This window comes from Acanthochromis polyacanthus, chromosome 19 (genome assembly GCF_021347895.1).
Source record: "Acanthochromis polyacanthus isolate Apoly-LR-REF ecotype Palm Island chromosome 19, KAUST_Apoly_ChrSc, whole genome shotgun sequence".
In the NCBI taxonomy this organism is placed as follows: Eukaryota; Metazoa; Chordata; class Actinopteri; family Pomacentridae; genus Acanthochromis; species Acanthochromis polyacanthus.
The window spans coordinates 20,583,980-20,602,788 of NC_067131.1; the positions used below are offsets into that span (position 1 = coordinate 20,583,980).

Consider the following 18,809-nt stretch of genomic DNA (forward strand, 5'->3'; position numbering starts at 1 on the left):
TCTAAAACATTTGTGATCACTGAAGACAAGATGGAGCGTTTGCAGTTAATTTATTCATGTTTGGAGAAAACAGAAGCGTTGACATCTTTATGTCACACACAAACAAAAACACAGCTGCAGAAACAAGCTCATGCCTGACAAATGTTTACAGGAAGCTTGAGACAAAGAATCAAACAGTAGGAATTAACTATTCACATGCATCAGGCCAGTCTGTAATCATATGCCTGTTTGACTGGGCTCAGGCTCTATGTTGCTGGTCACACATCCTTCACAGCACCTTCACGATATTGCATTTGTGAAATCTGTTTTTCATCTACAAGTAATAAAAAAACTAATAAAAAATGTACATTTCCATATCATTGTGTGGCATGAAAGTCTTCCAACTGAAGTTTTGGATTTCTACATCTCATCTCATATCATACATCTCATACTGGACAGTGTGAAAAAACAGCTAAAACAAGGCTGTTTTTGAGGTTTCCACCTGACACTATTAAAACATTCATCTTTTAAGTACAAATAGTCAAATACTGTACATCTCCATGAAGGCAGAGTAACAGAAAGGGTAATGCAGAAAAAATGGTGGTTCTTGCTCCTGAAGCAACTCAAAGAGAGAGTCAGATTTTTAGTCCATAACATTGAAATTCACCAGACTAAAAGTGCAGACTCGATGAGCTGCTGAGCATCAGGACTGAAGAGTGATCAGAGTGTTAAGCAGTTCAGGTCCAGAGGCAGGGCCCAGGGCAGAGGCACAGCTGTCTGACATCTGCAGGCCTGATCACCAGGTCTTTGACCACCTCCACAGTCCCAAACACTGGATACAGTTCCTCCGTGAAGTTCTCATTGTAGGTGAAGAGGTGCGAGCGCTTCTCCACATCATAGAAGGACAGCTGGCCCTGTTCATAGTCCAGATACACTCCAATTTTCCTGGGAACCAGGCTCTGTTGTAAGGGAGTAGTGGGCACAGTCAGGGCTTTTAGATCTGTGCCTCTCTCCAGACGGAGGGTTAGGTAGCCTGTATCGGTGTTGAGTGAACGGAAGCCCTGCCTCATTGCAGATGCTTTGGCCACGCCCAGTCTCCAGTCCCTCTCCCCCACGTCCACCTCCCAGTAGTGGCGTCCAGAGATGTAGCCCTCCTGACCCACAGCACACCACCAGCCATCAAAGCGCTGCTGGCTCCGCTGCACGTCACGGCGCTCCAGGCCGCACCTCATACGCTTTTCATCACTGGAGACGAGCAGGTCTGGGTGGGCAGATTCTGAGTCCAGGGTGACGTCCTCTGTGAAGTTGTAGAGCAGGATGTAGAGATTACAAACTGTCACATTTGATATCAGAGTATCATGAAGAACAGAAGACAGATTTCCATACCTGCTGCATCGCAAATCCAGTTCCACACTGTGAAAAAATAGAAAAGCTTTTATAAGAATTTAAAAAAAAATAATACCAGATTAAAAGATTACATGTACAGTGAAAGCACTTGTAGCAACTCTATAGTCCCTTCAACCATTCTTCATATTATAAAATGCTCTTTCAGCTCATTGTTGTGGTTTTATGGCCTGTAGCGTTGTTTCTTTGGTTCAATCTTGTAGTTTCCAGCAACGAAAAGCTCAGACAAAGCCACAGTTCAGCATCAAACAGCTGATGGCAAAGTTAACAAACTGGTGAACAAAGTGGAGCCTTTTACAACTAAAGTATTCGGTGGAGACCAGAACATCACTCAAAGAGAGTGAACTGAAATTACATCAAGAGGTCATAAGAATGAGAAATGAATGCTAATCTTGTGCTGTGTCTGATACATCTGTAATAGCAAAAAAATATTACTTCATCGGGTGGTAATGAGGAACGTCAATGTTGTCGTTGCAGCTCAGTTCTGCTGCTATATTGTGACCACAACATCTGGGAAAGCAGCCTTAAGACTAAATATTAATATTGAATTGATTAATTGATCAACAAAAAAAACGAAAAAAGTTGCTGCTGTATTTCTGTGTGTTATGTTGGACTGTAAAGTAAATATTTCAATAATACTGGTCAAATAGAACAAACACACTATACATGACCTCAGTTTGGTATAAAACTTGAAAATTGAAATTTAGAATTCCATATGATTAAATTGTTAATTACTACAACAAATGGCACAAGTACAATCAACCAACCACCTTTAGTCCTGGTACCTTGAACTGTCAAACTGGACTGACAAACATTTCTAAACTGAACACACGCAGTGAGGAAATATAAAATGGTGTATTATGAAAAAGGTTGAATATGACAGTTTATTATGACATAGACTGCAGACCATATTATTCAGTCCAGAGTTGTAAAAAAAAAATTAATATAGAACAATATTACAGGGTTTTAATGTAATGATCATTCACTTCAACAACAGTAAGGATCTGCACTCACCACTGTGGGGGATGTAGCGGGCAGCATCTGAAAGAAGACAAACCATTACTGTGATTACGAGAAGACAATCGAGTGTTTCAATCCTCCTACATGCTCCTTTCCCAAGTTGCTTTCATGCACTATCCGCTAATCACATATCGATAGATTAGCTCTGATGGAAAGCAAATTTCACTGCTGCTACAGAGGTTGATTAAGTCTATAGTGCTGCTGCATGCACACATAATGTCATAATCAATAGAAATTCACACATTATTGATGGATGTTCAGCATCCTGTGGGCAGGGTGTAGCATCCTTTACTGTATATTGCTGATGTCAAAATTAGACGCGTTTCCAAGTTAACAAGAGACGCTTCAAACAATCTCCACTCAATGAGCTCCACTCACCGACTCGCTGGTTCCTCTGCTTTTTCACCAGCCACTGCTTCGTCACGTCCTCCTACATCCCCATAGGCAGACAACCCATGCATCAATATAAAGCAGGCCATGGTGACATGAACAATAAGCCAAAAACATTAGCATGACTGGATGGCATGCTGTGTGTATACATTATGTTCACCGTGACTGATCTGAGAGCATCATGGTCATTTTATATGTTTACAATGTTTTTGACCTCAGGTTAAATTAATGCACTGCTTATTTCATCACTTTCAATGAATTCAAGCAGAGAGGATTACTCAGTATCCTCCTCTAACCAGATGAATATTCAACACAGTCTAATCAGGGGAATATTGTGACAAACATCCAGACCTTCATGGGGCTGTCAGCATTCATCACGGCCAGTATGACGAGCTCCATGGCTGGGAGCAGGCTGGGCAGGCGGCCCCTCTTCCACTGGAACTCCAGGTCGTCCAGCATCATGAGCACTGGCTCCCCTGGCCACACAGTGGGCTGCACACAACCAGTTAGAAACAACTAGCATTGCTGGTCAGCGTCCACTGTAGCGTCATAATTACAGTGTTTACTCTAACTTGTGATCATAGCTCCAGCTCACTGTGATTATGACGGGATAACTGTCAAGGGCAGGGTTTAGCTTAATCATCTTTATCAGATGCAAACAGGGAACTGGGTCAAACTTTAATCACCAACCACCCACAGGAAGAAGAAAGCCAACACGTCATTGTTCACCACGGTATACTCACCTGAGGTCGGCTTTTAATGTCACGTGTCCAATCCATGATGACCCTTTTGTAGGGTCCCATGTCGTACTCGCCCCCAGACTCCAGCATGCAGAGGAGGTGTCCCTTCCAGTCCTTCTTCTCTGGCTTCTCATACTGGTAGTCAGATGGGATGATCTTTGTCTGAGTAGAAAGTACAAATGTTTAAGAACATTCAGAAAACAGCGAGTTAATTTAGATATTCTGACTGGAAAAAAAATACATGGCATCTATAATTTACCTGTACTTTCTTCTCCAGCACAGCAGCCCATTCAACGATGAAATCCCGGCACACACTTGCTGGCCAGATGTCCTCACTGGTCCAGATGTGACCAAGGACGTTCGACCTCTAAGGTACAGAGAGATATATATGAGTATCAGTGAACGTATGTGGCACAACTAAATCAGAGAGGATAAGAGCTTACTTGGCAAATTCTGTTGAGTTCTCGTGCCAGTTCCATAATAAATAACTGACTTTCCACCAGAGGCTCCTTTTTCTCAAGTTTAACTCTCTTACGAGACTCCTGGAGCACAGAAACAGAAGATTAAAAGGGAAAAACCATGACTAAAGGTACATTTTGGAGGGAGGAGTACAGATTTAGTACTGGTAACAAACACAGTAATCATCAGAGGAAAACAGAGCTGCATACCTTGAGTCTGATTTTGAGCTTTTTGGCTGGTTCAATAAGGAACTGCAGGCAGTCTTTCATCATGCTGGCAGCTGGAGAGCGAGGCCGATGCCCTGTGGTACGATAATAAAGCAGCTTTAATACGCTGGCACTCATTCTGTCAGAAGTAGGAGCCCAAACTGCAGCTGACTGAGCTCCTGTCGCCCCCACAAATCGATGAGAGAGCAGAAAGCGCTAATTTATGAGAGGTGGCAAAAAAAAGGTATGTATGTGTGGGGAGAGAGAGAGAAGCACTGCAGAACTTCCCTCACAGCTCTGCACTCAAAATCCACAGAGAGCTCATTATTAGATACTCTGAGCTATTATTGGGAGAGGAGGAGGAGGAGAGAAACAGCACCCATACACAAGACCATACAGCAGTAGCAAACATGGAAACAAAGTAGAATCAGGCAAAAAATATTGCACAGTAAAAGGATTTTCTGATGTGTGTGAGTCAATACATCTTGTTCATGGAAATTGAAATTGGAAATTTATTCCCAAGGAGATGTGCGATAGCAGCAGAGAGCACTTTTTTAAACACTGCGGAGGGTGCGGGGTATCGTTGGACCAGTTTGCTGTTGATTCAGCAGTCCGCCCCTGCACGCCACTCTGATGCGCTGAGGGGATTTACTGTTCTTTCTGTGATGTAGGGGTGGCAGCTGAGCCAGAAGGATGCTGTGACTGACTTTCCAAGTACTGGGGAGCAGATATTGTTTTGGGGAGTCTGAGGGTTTTTTTGGGGGGGAAACTACATCCATTGCCAGAAATTAAATTTTACATTTTAGTCAGCAATATCTGACTGATCTGTGAAGATAGAAAGAAAAATAATTACATTCCGTATTTGAATAGTTTCTTTTTAATTTGTAAATTCAATGCTGTTTATGTTCTTATCAGGAATGATGAGTATTTATCTGTATTAATGTGAATACTGCATTTTGACTAATTGATTGGTTGATAGTAGACATATTTTCTCTGCTATGATCAATGACTGTTCTCTCAAAGTCACATAAAGTCATAAATTCACAGAAACAGTCCAGGTTAACTTTAGCCCACAGAGGCCATGACACGTGCAGGAAACCCTGTGAAAAGGCCAAGCTGTGCCACTGAGCCGGTTAACTAATTAAAAAGAAAATCAGTGTTGTTAAAAGAAAAACCCATTTTACGTTTTTTCAAAGAGAATGAACGTGACACTGATTTGCTGGTCTATCAAACTGTAGAGTCGTGATAACAACACAGCGCCTCCTGGTTAGATGCTAGGTTTATTTCTGGAGGTGCAGGCTGAGCTTGTAGGTGGCAGAGGAGCCGGAAGATTAGAGGAAATCCAGGATTACCACCGGTGCCACTGCTGCACAAACCCAAGAGTGACTTTCTATATTGGGAATGAGAGACCAACCTCTGCCTGCAAGTGAGCACCAAAACAAACACACTGCACAGCAACACAACACACAGCAGGAGATACAATAACAACAAATACAGACCATACGTTTGAGGTTATTCTCTGCTCTCGTTGTCAAAATTTATATTTTAAAAAAATATATGAATAAATAAAAGCGGCCCTCGTTGTATGAGGCTGCAAAAAAAAAAACCGACAACAATCACTAGCTCGCAAGCAAACTGTTTAACTAATTACGCAGCTAGCAGCAACACAATACTGACAGTTTGCTCAATTTAATGTCCGTTTACTGTAAAAAATAAAGTCTGACCTTGTTAAGAGAGAATGTTCCCGTCGTCAGGTAACTCTGAGCAGCTCCTCTGTGGTGTTTCCTACAAACTCTGACTGATTTAAAGCTCCGCCATCATCATCTTCATCGCTTCATCCACTACTGCGGCACCAGAGGCACAACGCGCGCTCTTATGCTCCTCTGAGCGGCAGCTTCAAGCCGCCAGCAGAGGCCGCCATCTTACCTCCTGTCACCATGGCAACACGGAGCTCCGCTATTATGGTCTGTCGTCTGAGGACAATTTCTACTAGTACACTGTGAGATAAAAAAAAACAAAAACAAGAAGACAACAGAGGGGGAGACCTGTGTGAGTTGATACGTTGTCTTCAGACATATTTCTTTGACATAATTCATAATAAAATAAACTAAATGTAAGGTTCAAATCTCTGCTCGATATGTGATTGTACAAGTGTAAAAACAAAGCCTTCCCTTTGAACTAGGGTTAGAGCTTAGGCATAGCTTTTTTAAAAATGTGTGCTCATATTTGTCATATTTGTACACCATATTAAACTTAATATGTTAAAAAGTATACGTTAACACGTTTAAAACACAGAATGGCTATGGGCAAAACTTTAATATTTTTAGGCATATGTGTTTGTTATGTCTAATGTCTTTGTAAAGAACATGCAAGGATGGATTTTATATATGAAATTAAAAAAATAGCCCACACTGAATCTGAGGGTTCGTGTATGTTTGACAGCAGAACAGCAGATGTCACTACAGTCAATTATCGGGTTGTATCTCGGCTCTACTTCAGACAGAGCTCGTCTGTAAGATCCTTGATGCTTTGACAGGTAGCTCCGTCTGTTAATTTCTTTGATGTTTCCATAGACTTCACAGATCTAATTAACCCGTCAGTGTGTGCTTGCCCCTCTCGGACAGGTTTGTACTGAGGAATGAACGGAAGGTGTCTCGGTATGTCAGCTACACGGAAGTGTGATCACAGCGTGCGTCCCTGAGCGTAAATGACAGAAGGCTGGAGGACCGTCTCTCTCCAAGGACAGGCTCTGATTACAGCTGCTCAACATGGCACCCAGAGACCCTCTGCTCGGCACTCTGAAGGGTAAGCATCAATAAAGATGATGGTAGGGGGATGTTATTGGCTCGTCATCTCAGCTGATCGCATCGTCCATCTGTACGACACTTTATCATTCTCCAATGCAAACAAACTGTGTTTCTGCCATGGCAACTGAGGTTTTATTTCTGTTGCAGACATCCCATAACGCATCAGCCACACCTTTTATCTTATTTATTGTGTTGATGAGTGAAATGACGATTATGAAAAACGGCGGTGTGTTTTTGCTCACTGTCATGCCGATTGACAGCAGGTTCACTGTTTATTGCGTGTTTTTTTCCTGCCAGTGTGCGTCCTGAACCTGCAGGGTGATGGGGAGATGGTGACAGAGTCCAACCCTCACCTCGCATCCTGCTGTGAGCTCCTAGAGCTGATCCTCAGGAAGGGGCTCCAACGTCAGTGTCACAAACATGTTGAAATCCTATATATTTTTGAAATGTCAGTTCATGCTTGAAAGGACTGTAAAATATATATTTTTTAAATCACAGTATTTTGGGGTAGAATTACAGGAATACCTTTTGATATTTTAATAATAAATCATCTGAAGCCCTGAATGTGAAATACACCTTTGCTGTACGAACTGGTTGCGTTTTGTTTCCTCTCCAGAGCCAGTTCTCAGTCTGGTACACAGAGATTACTGGCAGTGTTTTGAACAACTTCCACACCAAGATATCTGTGGCAGGTATGAACATCCTGCTTACATTAACTGATAACTACAGACAGATAAAGGCAGCTGTATCAAGGCCAAGGTAGCACATTTTTAGAATAATATATCTGATCCAAAATGAATATAAAATAATGATGCTAATAACAAAAAAGCTAAATATTGGAAGTGATAGTTGATCGATTCCTACCATCTCAGCCCTGTTAATGCTTGTGGTCTCTGCTGATGTGTTGTGTGTAGGCTGTCTGCTCTGTCCTTGGCAGTTGAGCAGACCAGAGTTTGCAGGAAGCTGCTTTCAGCTCAGGGTCGAGGTCGCTACCTGCTCAGACTGGCCCTCAGCCGCAAGACCCTGCCACAGTTCTTCACACACCTGCTGCACACACCCAGAGTCCTGGAGGTCAGACACACACACCATTTCTACTGTGATGTATTCAGATATAGATACATTTTACCAGTGTTACCAATGTGTGTCTGTTGGTGATCAGGAAAAATAACATTTTTATAAATTGGTCTGTCTAATAGACCCAACAGCTTTGATTCATATTGTTTCTCTCCCCTCCAGTGGTACAGCCCAACTTTATCTATTCTCAGGAATGAGGAGTTTGTGGGTGAGACTTTTTACTTGATCTGACTGTTTCCACTAAATGCAATGGCTTTAAACAAAGCTGAGGAAATTCTTGTCACCACTGCCATCTCGAGCTTAACATCAATGCCAGACTTTCAGTGGCACTGCTCTTCCTCTTCCAGAGCCTTTCATGTCGCTGCTGCTGGTCCTGTCTCACATGGAATTCAAACTGGACATTGAGGTCAGAGCAACAGCTTCTTTCTGCAAAGAAAAAACTCCAAATGCGCTGTTCATGCCATTTTGATATATTTTTTAAAGGCACTTTCTTCCCTCTAAAACATAACATTGACTACATTAAAGCAACTGTTCTCTGAAATCACTTTGAAAACAAGCAACTCACGCTAATAGCCATTTCTGTCCACTTTACCCAGAACTGCAGTTTTCTAGATGAGAGCTGGCTTCTACCGGTAAGAACAGTGTTGACTGTTGTGCAAGTCACAGCATCACAACAGTGTTATTATAGCTTTACTGATCTGAAAATATGCAGGCGCAATGACATAAGAAGCAGTGTAGTGAGATCCAACAGAAGGTCATTTGTCTCTGTATGTTTTCAGGTGTGTGAGCTGTATGAAGTGGTGCCCTGTCGGGAGGTTGGGATGGTTCTGAGGTTTGTATCTTTAACTCTACAGAAGTACATTGCCTGTCCAAAAAAAAAAAAAGTCGCCACTTGGATTTAACTAAGCAAATAGGTAAGAGCTTTCCATTGGATAATTACTGCAGTGATGAATATGTTTCAGCTGACAACAACTTATTTAACCCTAGCTGATGTAGTGAGTAGCTTCCCATTTCTGAAACGACCGTGTTGGAAGACATATCCTGTAGTCATGGAAAGGATCTAATCTGTCTCAGAAGGGTCAAATTATTGGCCTGGATCAAGCAAAGAAGAAAACATCTAAAGAGATTTCTGAAACTGCTAAAATCGGATTAAGAACCCTCCAACCCATTATTAAAACCTGAAGGATAGTGGTAAACCATCGTCTTCGAGGAACTATGGTCAGAACACAGTCTTAGATAACCGTAGGAAATCAACAGTAGAACTTATGGTTATGTTAAATGGTGAAAGTAAAATCATTTTCACACACACAATGCAAAGGGAACTCAAAGGATTGGGACTGAACAGCTGTGTAGCTCTAAGAAAACCACTGATCAGTGAGGTTAATCACAGAAAAAGAATTCAATTTGCGAGGTAGCATAAAGATTGGACTCTGGAGCAATGGAAGAAGTTCATGTGGTCTGATGAGTCCAGATTTACCCTGTTCTAAAATGATGGGTGCATCAGAGTAAGAAGAGAGGTGGATGAAGTGATGCACTCATTATGTCTAGTGCCTACAAGACTGTGGGGGTTAGGGTTATGATCTGGGGTTGGTCAGGTTCAGTGACGTTATGTTCCCAAAGAATGAGGCCAGCTGACTACCTAAATGTACTGAATGACCAGGGGCCTCATTTATAAAACATTGTGTAGGATTCATACTAAAGTTTGCGTACGCCGAAAATCCGAAATGGGCGTATGCCCTTCGCCCCTGATTTATAAAACTTTGCGTAAGCACAGCTGCATGCAATTTCTTGATAAATCACACACCAGCTGGAAGATTGCACAGGTGGATCCACCTCACATTCCGCCCACAACACACCCACATTTTACCATGAATGGTCAATGCAAAGTAACTCATGAATGTATCTGTATATAAATAAGCTGCGGGATCCACGGCATTTCACGCAGCGCCGGCCGGCAGTCTTTTCACTGCTGTGCGTCCGGATGAATGAATCACGTGTTGACCCAGGCCACCCTACCACTAAATTTGTTATGATCATGTCAAATAATTTGTACACTGATTGAATGTACATTTTTCCGGTTCATATAGACAAATTCATTTTCACTCGGGGGTTGTGGTGTGAAGCATGTGTGCCTGCGTGCCTGTACAGGGCTGATTAATGGTTGGACGCTCATCCCATTCGGCCGCATATGGATAAATAAACAAAATTCTTTACTTTTTTTTGCCTTTTTACTGTGATAGTGACAGTGAAGAGTGACAGGAAATGGGGAGAAGAGCAGGGGGAAGACATGCATAAAAGTGCCGCGGGCAGGAATCAAACCCGGGCCACTGCGTCGGAGACCACCCCTGCAAATGGGTCTTCTGCTTTCCCCGATGAGCCATACGGGCGCCGGGTGAGCAGTAAACACATTTTTTAAATAAAGATCACCGCACCGGCCCCAGATGTGGACCGGCCCTTCGGTCAAACGACCGAATGAAATAACGTTCAATCCGCCCCTGTTGATATATGAACATAGTTCTGCAAATACAGTCGTCGGCCGAATGACGCACTATATGAACATCTACAACAATGAGGGTTCTACAAGTCTAATATGTGATAACAATAAAGGTTTGAGATCAATCTGGTTTCAATTCGCCACTTCACCCTCCGGCACTGCCGTTCCCTCTGTCTCCAAAATGTGCTTAAGCAAGCATCAAAGTTGGCGCACCGGTGCTCACATTCTCACGCCAAGTTTGTTTTTAGAAATCACAACGTACGCCACTTTCTACGCAAAGTTTGTGATTTACGCCCCGTTTTGTGCGTAAGCAGGCATCAAGGTTGGCGCACATTCTCACGCCAAATTTGTTTTTATAAATCACAACCTTTGCGTAGAAAGTGGCGTATGCCACTTTCTACGCAAAGGTGCAGTGGTGCAGTGGCCCCGTTTTGTGCGTACGCAAGCTTTATAAATGAGGCCCCAGGTCTTTCCATCAATGGAGGTTTTCTTCCTGGATGGCATGGACATGGTCCAAGATGATGATGCCAGGATTCATGGGGCTCACATTGTGAATCAGTGGTTCAGGGAGCATGAGACATCATTTTCACACATGGATTGGTCTCCACAGAGTCTAGACCTCAGCCCCACTGAGAATCTTTGGGATGTTCTGGAGAAGACTTTCTGCAACGGTCCAACTCTCCCATCATCAATATAAGATCTTGGTAATTAATGCTTCTGGACAGAAATAAATGCTGTGACATTGCAGAAGCATATTGAAACAATGCCACAGCAAATGTGTGTTCTCAGAGCTAAAGGCAGTCCAATGAAATATTAGAGTGTGTGCGGCTTTTTTGGCCAGGCAGTGTAGATTCTCGTTCTATTGAGCAGTGTCCACTAATATAAAGAGCTTTCCAACCTGTTGCATCTGTCTCTCCGTCCACCTGTCAGGTATCTCAGTGGGCGTGTCTTCGTCCTGGACCTGATGCCTGGCAGTCAGGCTCACGTCGACAAGTTCATCTCTCCTGGTGACATTATTGATGAGATCAATGGGACCTCGCTAAGAAATTCTAAAAATGGGCAGGTTAGAAAATCCAGTATATTAGCGGAATAACTGTCTCAGTGATAGAAATGACAGTTTTTACATTGGTCTGGTGGATCTTTTGATAGAACATGCTGATATCTGTGCCTTCCCACAAAGCACACAGGAAAGAGTGTGATATGAACTTAGCTTTGAATTAGAAACTTCTTAATGGTGTCACAAGTAGACATTTTACCAGCTGGACCTTTGTAGGCAAAACACCTAATGACCGTTCATGTGATGTAACTGGAACTAGATCAGTCTTTTTCCAGAGTAGTAGGGCTGCAATTTAAGATGATTTTTTTTTTATTTTTCTGGTGATCAATTTCTTGTAGGCAACAAGTTGTTTGGCCTTTAAATTGTCAGAAAATTGTGAAAAATGTCAATGAATGTTTTCCAAAGTCCAAGACGACATCCTCAAACGTGTTCTTTTGACATTTGTTTTAAAAAAATACTCAAACTGCATAATCAATTATCAAAATAGTTAGCAATTAATTAAATAGTTGCCAAATGATCATTTAATCTTTGCAGCAGATGACACAAACATATTTTCACGGTATAGTCATGATGGCTTTGTTGTCCCACTAAGTGTCATACAACTGGGAGTGTGAAGCCAAGCAGCAGGCGTAGACAGGAGGGTGAAGTTAAGTACGATTTAATTAAAGAAAACCAGAAGATTAACTGAACAGAAACACTGAGTGAGGGAAGCCGGAGGGAAACAACGGAGAGGAAAATGTAAACTAACAAAGGGCGGACCAGTAGGCCGAGAAGAACTAAACCAAAAACTGAACCAAATAGTGGGGAAGATAACTCACAGCAGTCCAGAGTGTCCAGTGTCTGACTGGGCGGAAAGGAGGGGCAGAGCAGACTGAGTTGCAGGAGGGGGTGAGAGGCAGGCAGGGAAACAGGCAGAGTAATCCAAAGGAGTAACAGAGTCCAGGAAACAACGTGTGGGGGATGATGAACGGAGCGCAGGATTCCAACGGAGTGTGTAAAGGCGTGGACAGAGGAGCATGGCTGAGTCAATGAACCAACAGCGTGTTTGTGCAGAGAAGCCAGCTTAAATGCTGCAGTGATTGAACATGGAGCTCAGCTGTGTTTCCTCGGCTGAGCTTCTCCTCAGCTGAGCTTAATTAGCTGGATCAGAGGGCTGGCACAGGAGGAGTGTGACACTAAGGGGCCGTTTACACGAGGACGCTTGCAGGTGAAAACGGCAAAATATTTCAACAAAACACCCTACCGTTTATACGAGGACGGCGTTTTGGGGGCTTGAAAACGCAAAAATTTGAAACCGGCCTCCAGAGTGGAAAAGTAGAAAACGCTCCGCCGTTACGTTTCCGTCTAAACAGCAAAACGCAAAACTTTGCCGAGATCAGACCACGTCGCGTACGCGATTACGTCACATACGCGATTACGTCACATACGTGCTTTGGTTTGCCGGCCGGTACAAGGACGTAAACAAAGATGTGTGATTATTTCCATCCTTCCTACCTTCAAGCAACTCTGGCAGCTCTATGTACACTACAGGAGTCGTACCAACAAACGTACAGAATCTGTACAGATTCCATTCATGAACATTTACCGCGGCGGAGATCCGAAAAGGGAGATAGTAAGCATGCGCGTAGACATGGCAGAGTTTTATCACAGCGCCACCCAGCTGCCTGGCATGCATATCCAATCGAATTCCACACACTATAGAGTCACCGTATATACGCAGATTTCCTTCAAAACCGCTCGTCTAAACGTGAAATGACGAGACGCCACTTTTGCGTTTTCTGTTAGGATGGTCCTCGTGTAAACGGCCCTTAAGTCATGCTACTTTGGCAATGAGCCACCGTGAACAATACCACAACCCTGAAATTGTAGTAGCCAAGGGACATTCATAAATCAGTAGTTTTATTGTTTTTAGTTTTGCTTTTCCTACTATAAATATCTGCCAAGAAAAAAAATACATGAGTTTGTTGCATAAAGCTCCTGCATGACACCCGCACAGGTGTTTTTATGTAGGTTGCCTGATCAGAACTGTTTACAGGGTGACCCAAAAGTTTGGAAACAAAGTTTAACTGCAGTGTCTATTTGAGTTGGGGATGCATGAATTCACTATTTTACCCATTTTTGTTATAGAATAATAAAATAACTTAAAAGCATAGTATTTGCCGAGTGCAATAACTCGGAAGAAAATTAATAGAACCATAAGGTCCAGGTATGCTGGAGCATAACTTCAAAATGCAGGCTATCAGTGTCAGATTTCAAAACTCTTGATGGTAAAGTATCTGACAGTTTTAATTTTTTTAAACATCCAAAAGTACTATGAGGCAACATTTACTGGCCAGTTTGAGGAACCTTCATAAGCATGAATGAAGATACATTCCAGAAGATACCAGTGTAACCAGTTGGTGGAAACGTTCACAACTTTGTATAAGAAACAAACATGAACATGTCGAAATATGTTTGTTTTACACTAATCTGTTACTCTTCTGAATATATCTGTGGTACTGATTTATTGAAATAACATTATATTATTTGGATTATAGACTTTTCGTTTGTTTCCAAACTTTTGGGTCACCCTGTACATAAACGGACTGCCATAGATAGCCAGATTCTCCTGTTCATTTTATTGCACCAGTTCCAGTAGAACACCTTATACTTTATTGTTTTTGTGACATTGTGCAATTCCCAGTATAACTGCCCCCACCTTGAGCAGTTCTTTAATCAGCCAGAAAAGCTGAAAATGCCTGTGTAGGTGTGAGCAGGACTGTACTTATTAACACAGTAAACATGACCCTGGCACGATAAAGCGAAAATGAGGAAGTTTATTTCGATTTTTTACTGAAGAGAAACAGCAACACTGAACTCAAGAAGTGTCTAACTGTACTATTTTTCCATGTGTTCTGAAAGAATTAGCATTTAATGATACATAATGCATTAGGGCTTATGGTCAGTTTCTCTGCAGCTCTGTTAGTACAGTAGAAAGAAGGAAGACTTTCTGGTGAGTCCAGTACACGTGGCTTGTCCATTAGAAACAGACTGTACGAGACACTAGCCAGTCACACCCTTGACAGCCATATAATTGTTTGTATACTTTAAAAATCTGCCACTCTCAACATTGTACTTAAATTTGCTACTGTACAAACTTTAGAAGTTCCCTCACATAGTCATCTAACATCCATTTTCTTTTTCCCCAGGCAGGTTTGGTTTTGTCTCGGCTGAAGGGCTGCCCTTTGACCATCCGTGTTATGAGGTGGAGGGCCCATGATGGAACAGTGTATCGGCCCCTTATTAAACTCCTGCGAGCTCTGAGGGCAGAGAACCCCACTCTGCAGCTCGGTCCGGCTTCCACCGAACAAACATCCAGTAAAGACCAGAAGCCTCTTCCTTCACAGTGTCTCAAAGAGGGAAGGCAAGTGTGGACAGTTCTCAAATCAGAATTCGCCTCTGTCTTACCTTATGACATTTTAGAAACAAGCTGCTAAGTGACCAACCTCTGCTCAACAGGATTGTGTACATTGTGCAGTTCTTGGGAAAAGCAAACATCGGAATGGTAAATAATTGTTTGTTCTTATAATTTTCCAGAATTCAAATCATTGTGTATATGTCTCCCATGACTGGCATGGTTTGATCCTCTCATAGTTTGGAGGCAAGGAGGTGCTGCAGCATGCAATCCCTCAAGTGTTGCAGAAAAACCTGCCCAGCAAGGTAAAGAACCCACTCCCCTGCCTCAGGGCACGTTGGCTTAATGAATGTCAGATTCTGTCATATTGTGCAAAGCCTTTACATGTTAACATCCACTCAGAGTAATTTGTCCTGCAGGATGTGCTCTTAGATATGAAGGAAACACATCTGACGTGCACAGACAGGAACAGTAAACAGGTATGTTGACACGTTGTCTGCCACAGCAAATAACTTGACACTTTGCCGCTACTTCAGTTCTCCTGGAATTACATACTGATTGTCTTGCCTCCTCAGGAGCTCTTTGAACATCATTATCCAGAGATTTCATGTGTAGGGAGATTTTCTCAACCAGACTACACAATATTTGCATTCTGTGTGGCGTGAGTATTACATAAATCAAAGCTTGTATGACAAAAGTATCATTGATATCACAGTCTGACACCACAAAATGTGATCATTAGGAGTATTTGTATTAAACACCTTTCCACACATCCATGTTAATCTAGACTTGGGAATTTAGGTCGCATACACTGCAGAGACAGGATGTGGTGATGTGACACATGAGGCTTTACAGCCGAGTTGTCGTTGGTTGAGCCCAGATGTCATCCAAGTACATGATTGGTTCTGTTCACAGATACTCTCCAGAAACCCCTCAGTCCACAGGCTTCTGCTGTATGGTCCTCAGAGCCAGCACTGTCAAGGAGTGTGAGGAGATAGTCTGCCGTATTGGTGAGGTATAAAACAGTGAAGTGAAACGAGCCTGTGTAGCCCAAACACTAAATGTCTTGTATTTTCTTTTGCAGCTACTGGTTTTAAACATACTGAATGGTTTGTATAACAAATCAACTGTGTTCAACTCATGTTATAAATAAAATGCACGATGAATCAGTGTCTGAATGCCTTATATACATTTCCAATCAAATGCAGAACACGCACATGTCTACTCATAAAGACCTTTAATAGAAAGACATGACAACATTTCATAAATAGTATTAAATGTAGCTGCCAAGATTTTATGTTGGAAAAACATGTAAAAAGCGATCCAGAAAAATACAGAGGGTCTGCCATGCTCCTTGTCACCGAGTATAGAGGATCAACTGAGGTAGCCAATACCCTGACACTACAGCGAGGCCTATTGAACATGACATGCTGGCATTTTGTGGCAGATGGGTAAAGAAACCCTGGCCCTCCTATGGAAGAATTCATCCTAGCTTCACAGACAACGCCATCCCCAGAAGGAGCCCAATACCCAAAATGAACTTGAGTGGTGCAGCAATGTTATTCAGTACAACAGCCATGTTTCCATATTGTCAAGAAAATCTGTAGCCAACTTGAAGGCCTTCAGGATTTGTTCTCAATTGAGCCAGCTGCAATTCTTTAATGTTAGCTGGTAGTGGCCATATTCCACTATGTCTGAATGCAAAGACACGCAAGAAGCGAAAATAGCTGCAAGTCAAATGTCTGCTACATCAGAAATTATGCGCATCAACTTTTGAATGCACCAAAAGTCACCACAAACAAGCATAAAAATTTGTGAAATGCAGGAAACTTGTAGAATTTGACATTTCTTTCCAAAATTAGATCAGTTATGGAAACACTGCTAATGACCCATGATGGAACAGGTAGATACTCCTGCTGTTATACCCAAAGTATACTCAGGCTTATGGAATGGTTGATGTATTGTCTCAATCTAAAATACAAAATTCAAAAAGAACTTATAAAAATAACCCAGGAACTAAAATGTCCACAAAATGGTTAAGTATGATAAATAGGATAATTTGTTGTGACAATGCTGCCACCAGCCACTTAAGCCCTCTCTCCCCTTATCCTACGAGCCAGCTGGATGTCTTTGGGCATGATGGTGACACGCTTGGCATGGATGGCGCACAGGTTGGTGTCCTCAAACAGACCCACCAGGTAGGCCTCGCTGGCCTCCTGTCAAAAGAAAATGGAAACCAAGTTATTAATTTACTGCTGCTCATGTTGCACTCCAGCACGTCTGTGCAAGAATTTCAATCCATTGTAATTTACCTGAAGAGCTCCAATGGCAGCACTTTGGAAGCGCAGATCGGTCTTGAAATCCTGGGCAATTTCTCTCACCAGACGCTGGAAGGGCAGTTTGCGAATGAGCAGCTCAGTGGACTTCTGGTAACGACGGATCTCCCTCAGAGCCACAGTTCCAGGCCTAGAAAACAAGAGCATGTTATGCACAGTGTACATTTTCGTATCGTAATACACTGCATGCTACAGACAAATTACTAGAATTAATAAAATTTAAGTAGTACTTGCCTGTAACGATGAGGCTTCTTGACTCCTCCGGTGGACGGAGCGCTTTTCCTGGCAGCCTTGGTAGCGAGCTGCTTCCTTGGCGCCTTTCCTCCGGTAGACTTACGGGCAGTCTGCTTGGTACGGGCCATATCGAACTTGCTAAAACGGTTGAAAACACATTTTAAATATGTGGTGTATAATAAAAGTTCTCAGTATAGCAAAACCGAACTAAACCAGCCACATACAGGTGTGATGATTGCTAAGCTATCATGCTAACCTAGCTGTAACTAAATAACAGCCCCTCCCCCAAAGCTGAAATCACTAGGAGGCGTCGGGTTTTACCAGGAATACAACCACCGTTACGCCAGTATATAAGCAAGGCCTAATTTAAAAGTCGCCACTGAAATGTTTTCAATATAAATTCAATTCACGCAGATAGGATGTTTGGCCGTAATCATGTATACCAACGATTAGTCTGAGGTCTACTTCAACCACAGACAATGGCGTCAAAACATTTGTCGCTTCAACCAGCCAGTCAGGCTCTCCTTTTCAACTTCGCCATTTTCAGTTTCTCGTTTCATCTCAGTCAACACAGCTTCGGTCCTACTTTACCGACGTTAGCTTACACATAATTAACTTAGCTAACGGCTGTGTTGTATAAACTCTCAACAGAGACTTCAACGCAAAACATAAGCGATTTTTTTAGCTGGTTTATGTTTTCCCCTTTCAGTCAAGCATTTTAATCTCGTCGTTTGACGATAACGTCAACCCTGAGAGACTCCATTGTTCTATTTTTAGCTAGTGCTATGCTAGCAAGTCGACATATTAGCCTAACAAGGCCTGTACATAAAAAAAAAAAAGACGACCACTACTCATATTATAATAATGACAATTCATTCAATGAATACATTATTAACAAAACAAATGTTCTTACCTTTAATGCCAGTTGACTATAAAATAACTGCCCTTAACAACACAGCGGTGTCCACTCAAAACGAGTTCTATCGGGGAAAACCGATGAGGCCGAGCATTAATACTCTGTCTGACGTAATGGTTATACAACCCTCTACGCCCGTTGGCTTGCTCTCCTGAGTGACACAGTGGTCAGCCAATAAAAGGTAGCAAATTAAAAACACTTAAACATAATTAAAATATCATTCCTTGTGTTTATGAGTTTCATTTCTGTGAATTCCAACATAAGTGTCTATATCAATGTACATACTATGTTCTTGTAAG

The 18,809-nt window shown here is 42.3% G+C and overlaps 3 protein-coding genes and 1 long non-coding RNA gene across 6 annotated transcripts; 1 reads left to right on the forward strand and 3 right to left on the reverse strand.

Annotated features, from left to right (window-relative positions):
* Positions 1–33: 33 nt before the first annotated feature.
* On the reverse strand, positions 34–6,076 carry zgc:194990 (uncharacterized protein LOC568410 homolog). 2 transcript variants are annotated; one of them, XM_022201491.2, is made up of 10 exons: positions 5,923–6,076; positions 4,202–4,293; positions 3,977–4,075; positions 3,793–3,900; positions 3,537–3,695; positions 3,145–3,285; positions 2,782–2,833; positions 2,398–2,424; positions 1,366–1,392; positions 34–1,276 (listed from the first exon to the last, which is right to left on the reverse strand). In XM_022201491.2, the coding sequence occupies exons 2-10, from the start codon at positions 4,262–4,264 to the stop codon at positions 717–719; spliced, it is 1,236 nt and encodes a 411-aa protein (XP_022057183.1). In that variant the 5' UTR covers positions 4,265–4,293; positions 5,923–6,076; the 3' UTR covers positions 34–716. The 2 variants fall into 2 exon arrangements, with proteins under 2 accessions (XP_022057183.1, XP_022057182.1); XM_022201490.2 differs by lacking the exon at positions 5,923–6,076 and having other exon boundaries at positions 4,202–5,668.
* Positions 6,077–6,819: 743 nt separating this feature from the next.
* LOC127531047 (uncharacterized) lies at positions 6,820–7,975 on the reverse strand. The gene is made up of 2 exons (XR_007937908.1): positions 7,870–7,975; positions 6,820–7,436 (listed from the first exon to the last, which is right to left on the reverse strand). It is a non-coding gene; the product is annotated as an uncharacterized LOC127531047 (long non-coding RNA).
* si:ch211-250n8.1 (uncharacterized) lies at positions 6,879–16,196 on the forward strand. Of its 2 annotated transcripts, XM_022201492.2 has the most exons (16): positions 6,879–7,003; positions 7,303–7,410; positions 7,622–7,697; positions 7,920–8,076; positions 8,242–8,287; positions 8,427–8,485; positions 8,676–8,711; positions 8,859–8,911; positions 11,504–11,636; positions 14,819–15,033; positions 15,129–15,174; positions 15,264–15,329; positions 15,444–15,503; positions 15,600–15,685; positions 15,940–16,034; positions 16,109–16,196. In XM_022201492.2, the coding sequence occupies exons 1-16, from the start codon at positions 6,967–6,969 to the stop codon at positions 16,141–16,143; spliced, it is 1,308 nt and encodes a 435-aa protein (XP_022057184.1). In that variant the 5' UTR covers positions 6,879–6,966; the 3' UTR covers positions 16,144–16,196. The 2 variants fall into 2 exon arrangements, with proteins under 2 accessions (XP_022057184.1, XP_051795189.1); XM_051939229.1 differs by lacking the exons at positions 15,129–15,174; positions 15,444–15,503; positions 15,600–15,685; positions 15,940–16,034; positions 16,109–16,196 and having other exon boundaries at positions 15,207–15,324.
* A 48-nt stretch (positions 16,197–16,244) lies between these two features.
* Positions 16,245–18,650, reverse strand: LOC110956168 (histone H3.3A). The gene is made up of 4 exons (XM_022201493.2): positions 18,508–18,650; positions 17,595–17,732; positions 17,337–17,490; positions 16,245–17,240 (listed from the first exon to the last, which is right to left on the reverse strand). The coding sequence occupies exons 2-4, from the start codon at positions 17,720–17,722 to the stop codon at positions 17,112–17,114; spliced, it is 411 nt and encodes a 136-aa protein (XP_022057185.1). The 5' UTR covers positions 17,723–17,732; positions 18,508–18,650; the 3' UTR covers positions 16,245–17,111.
* Positions 18,651–18,809: the final 159 nt, after the last annotated feature.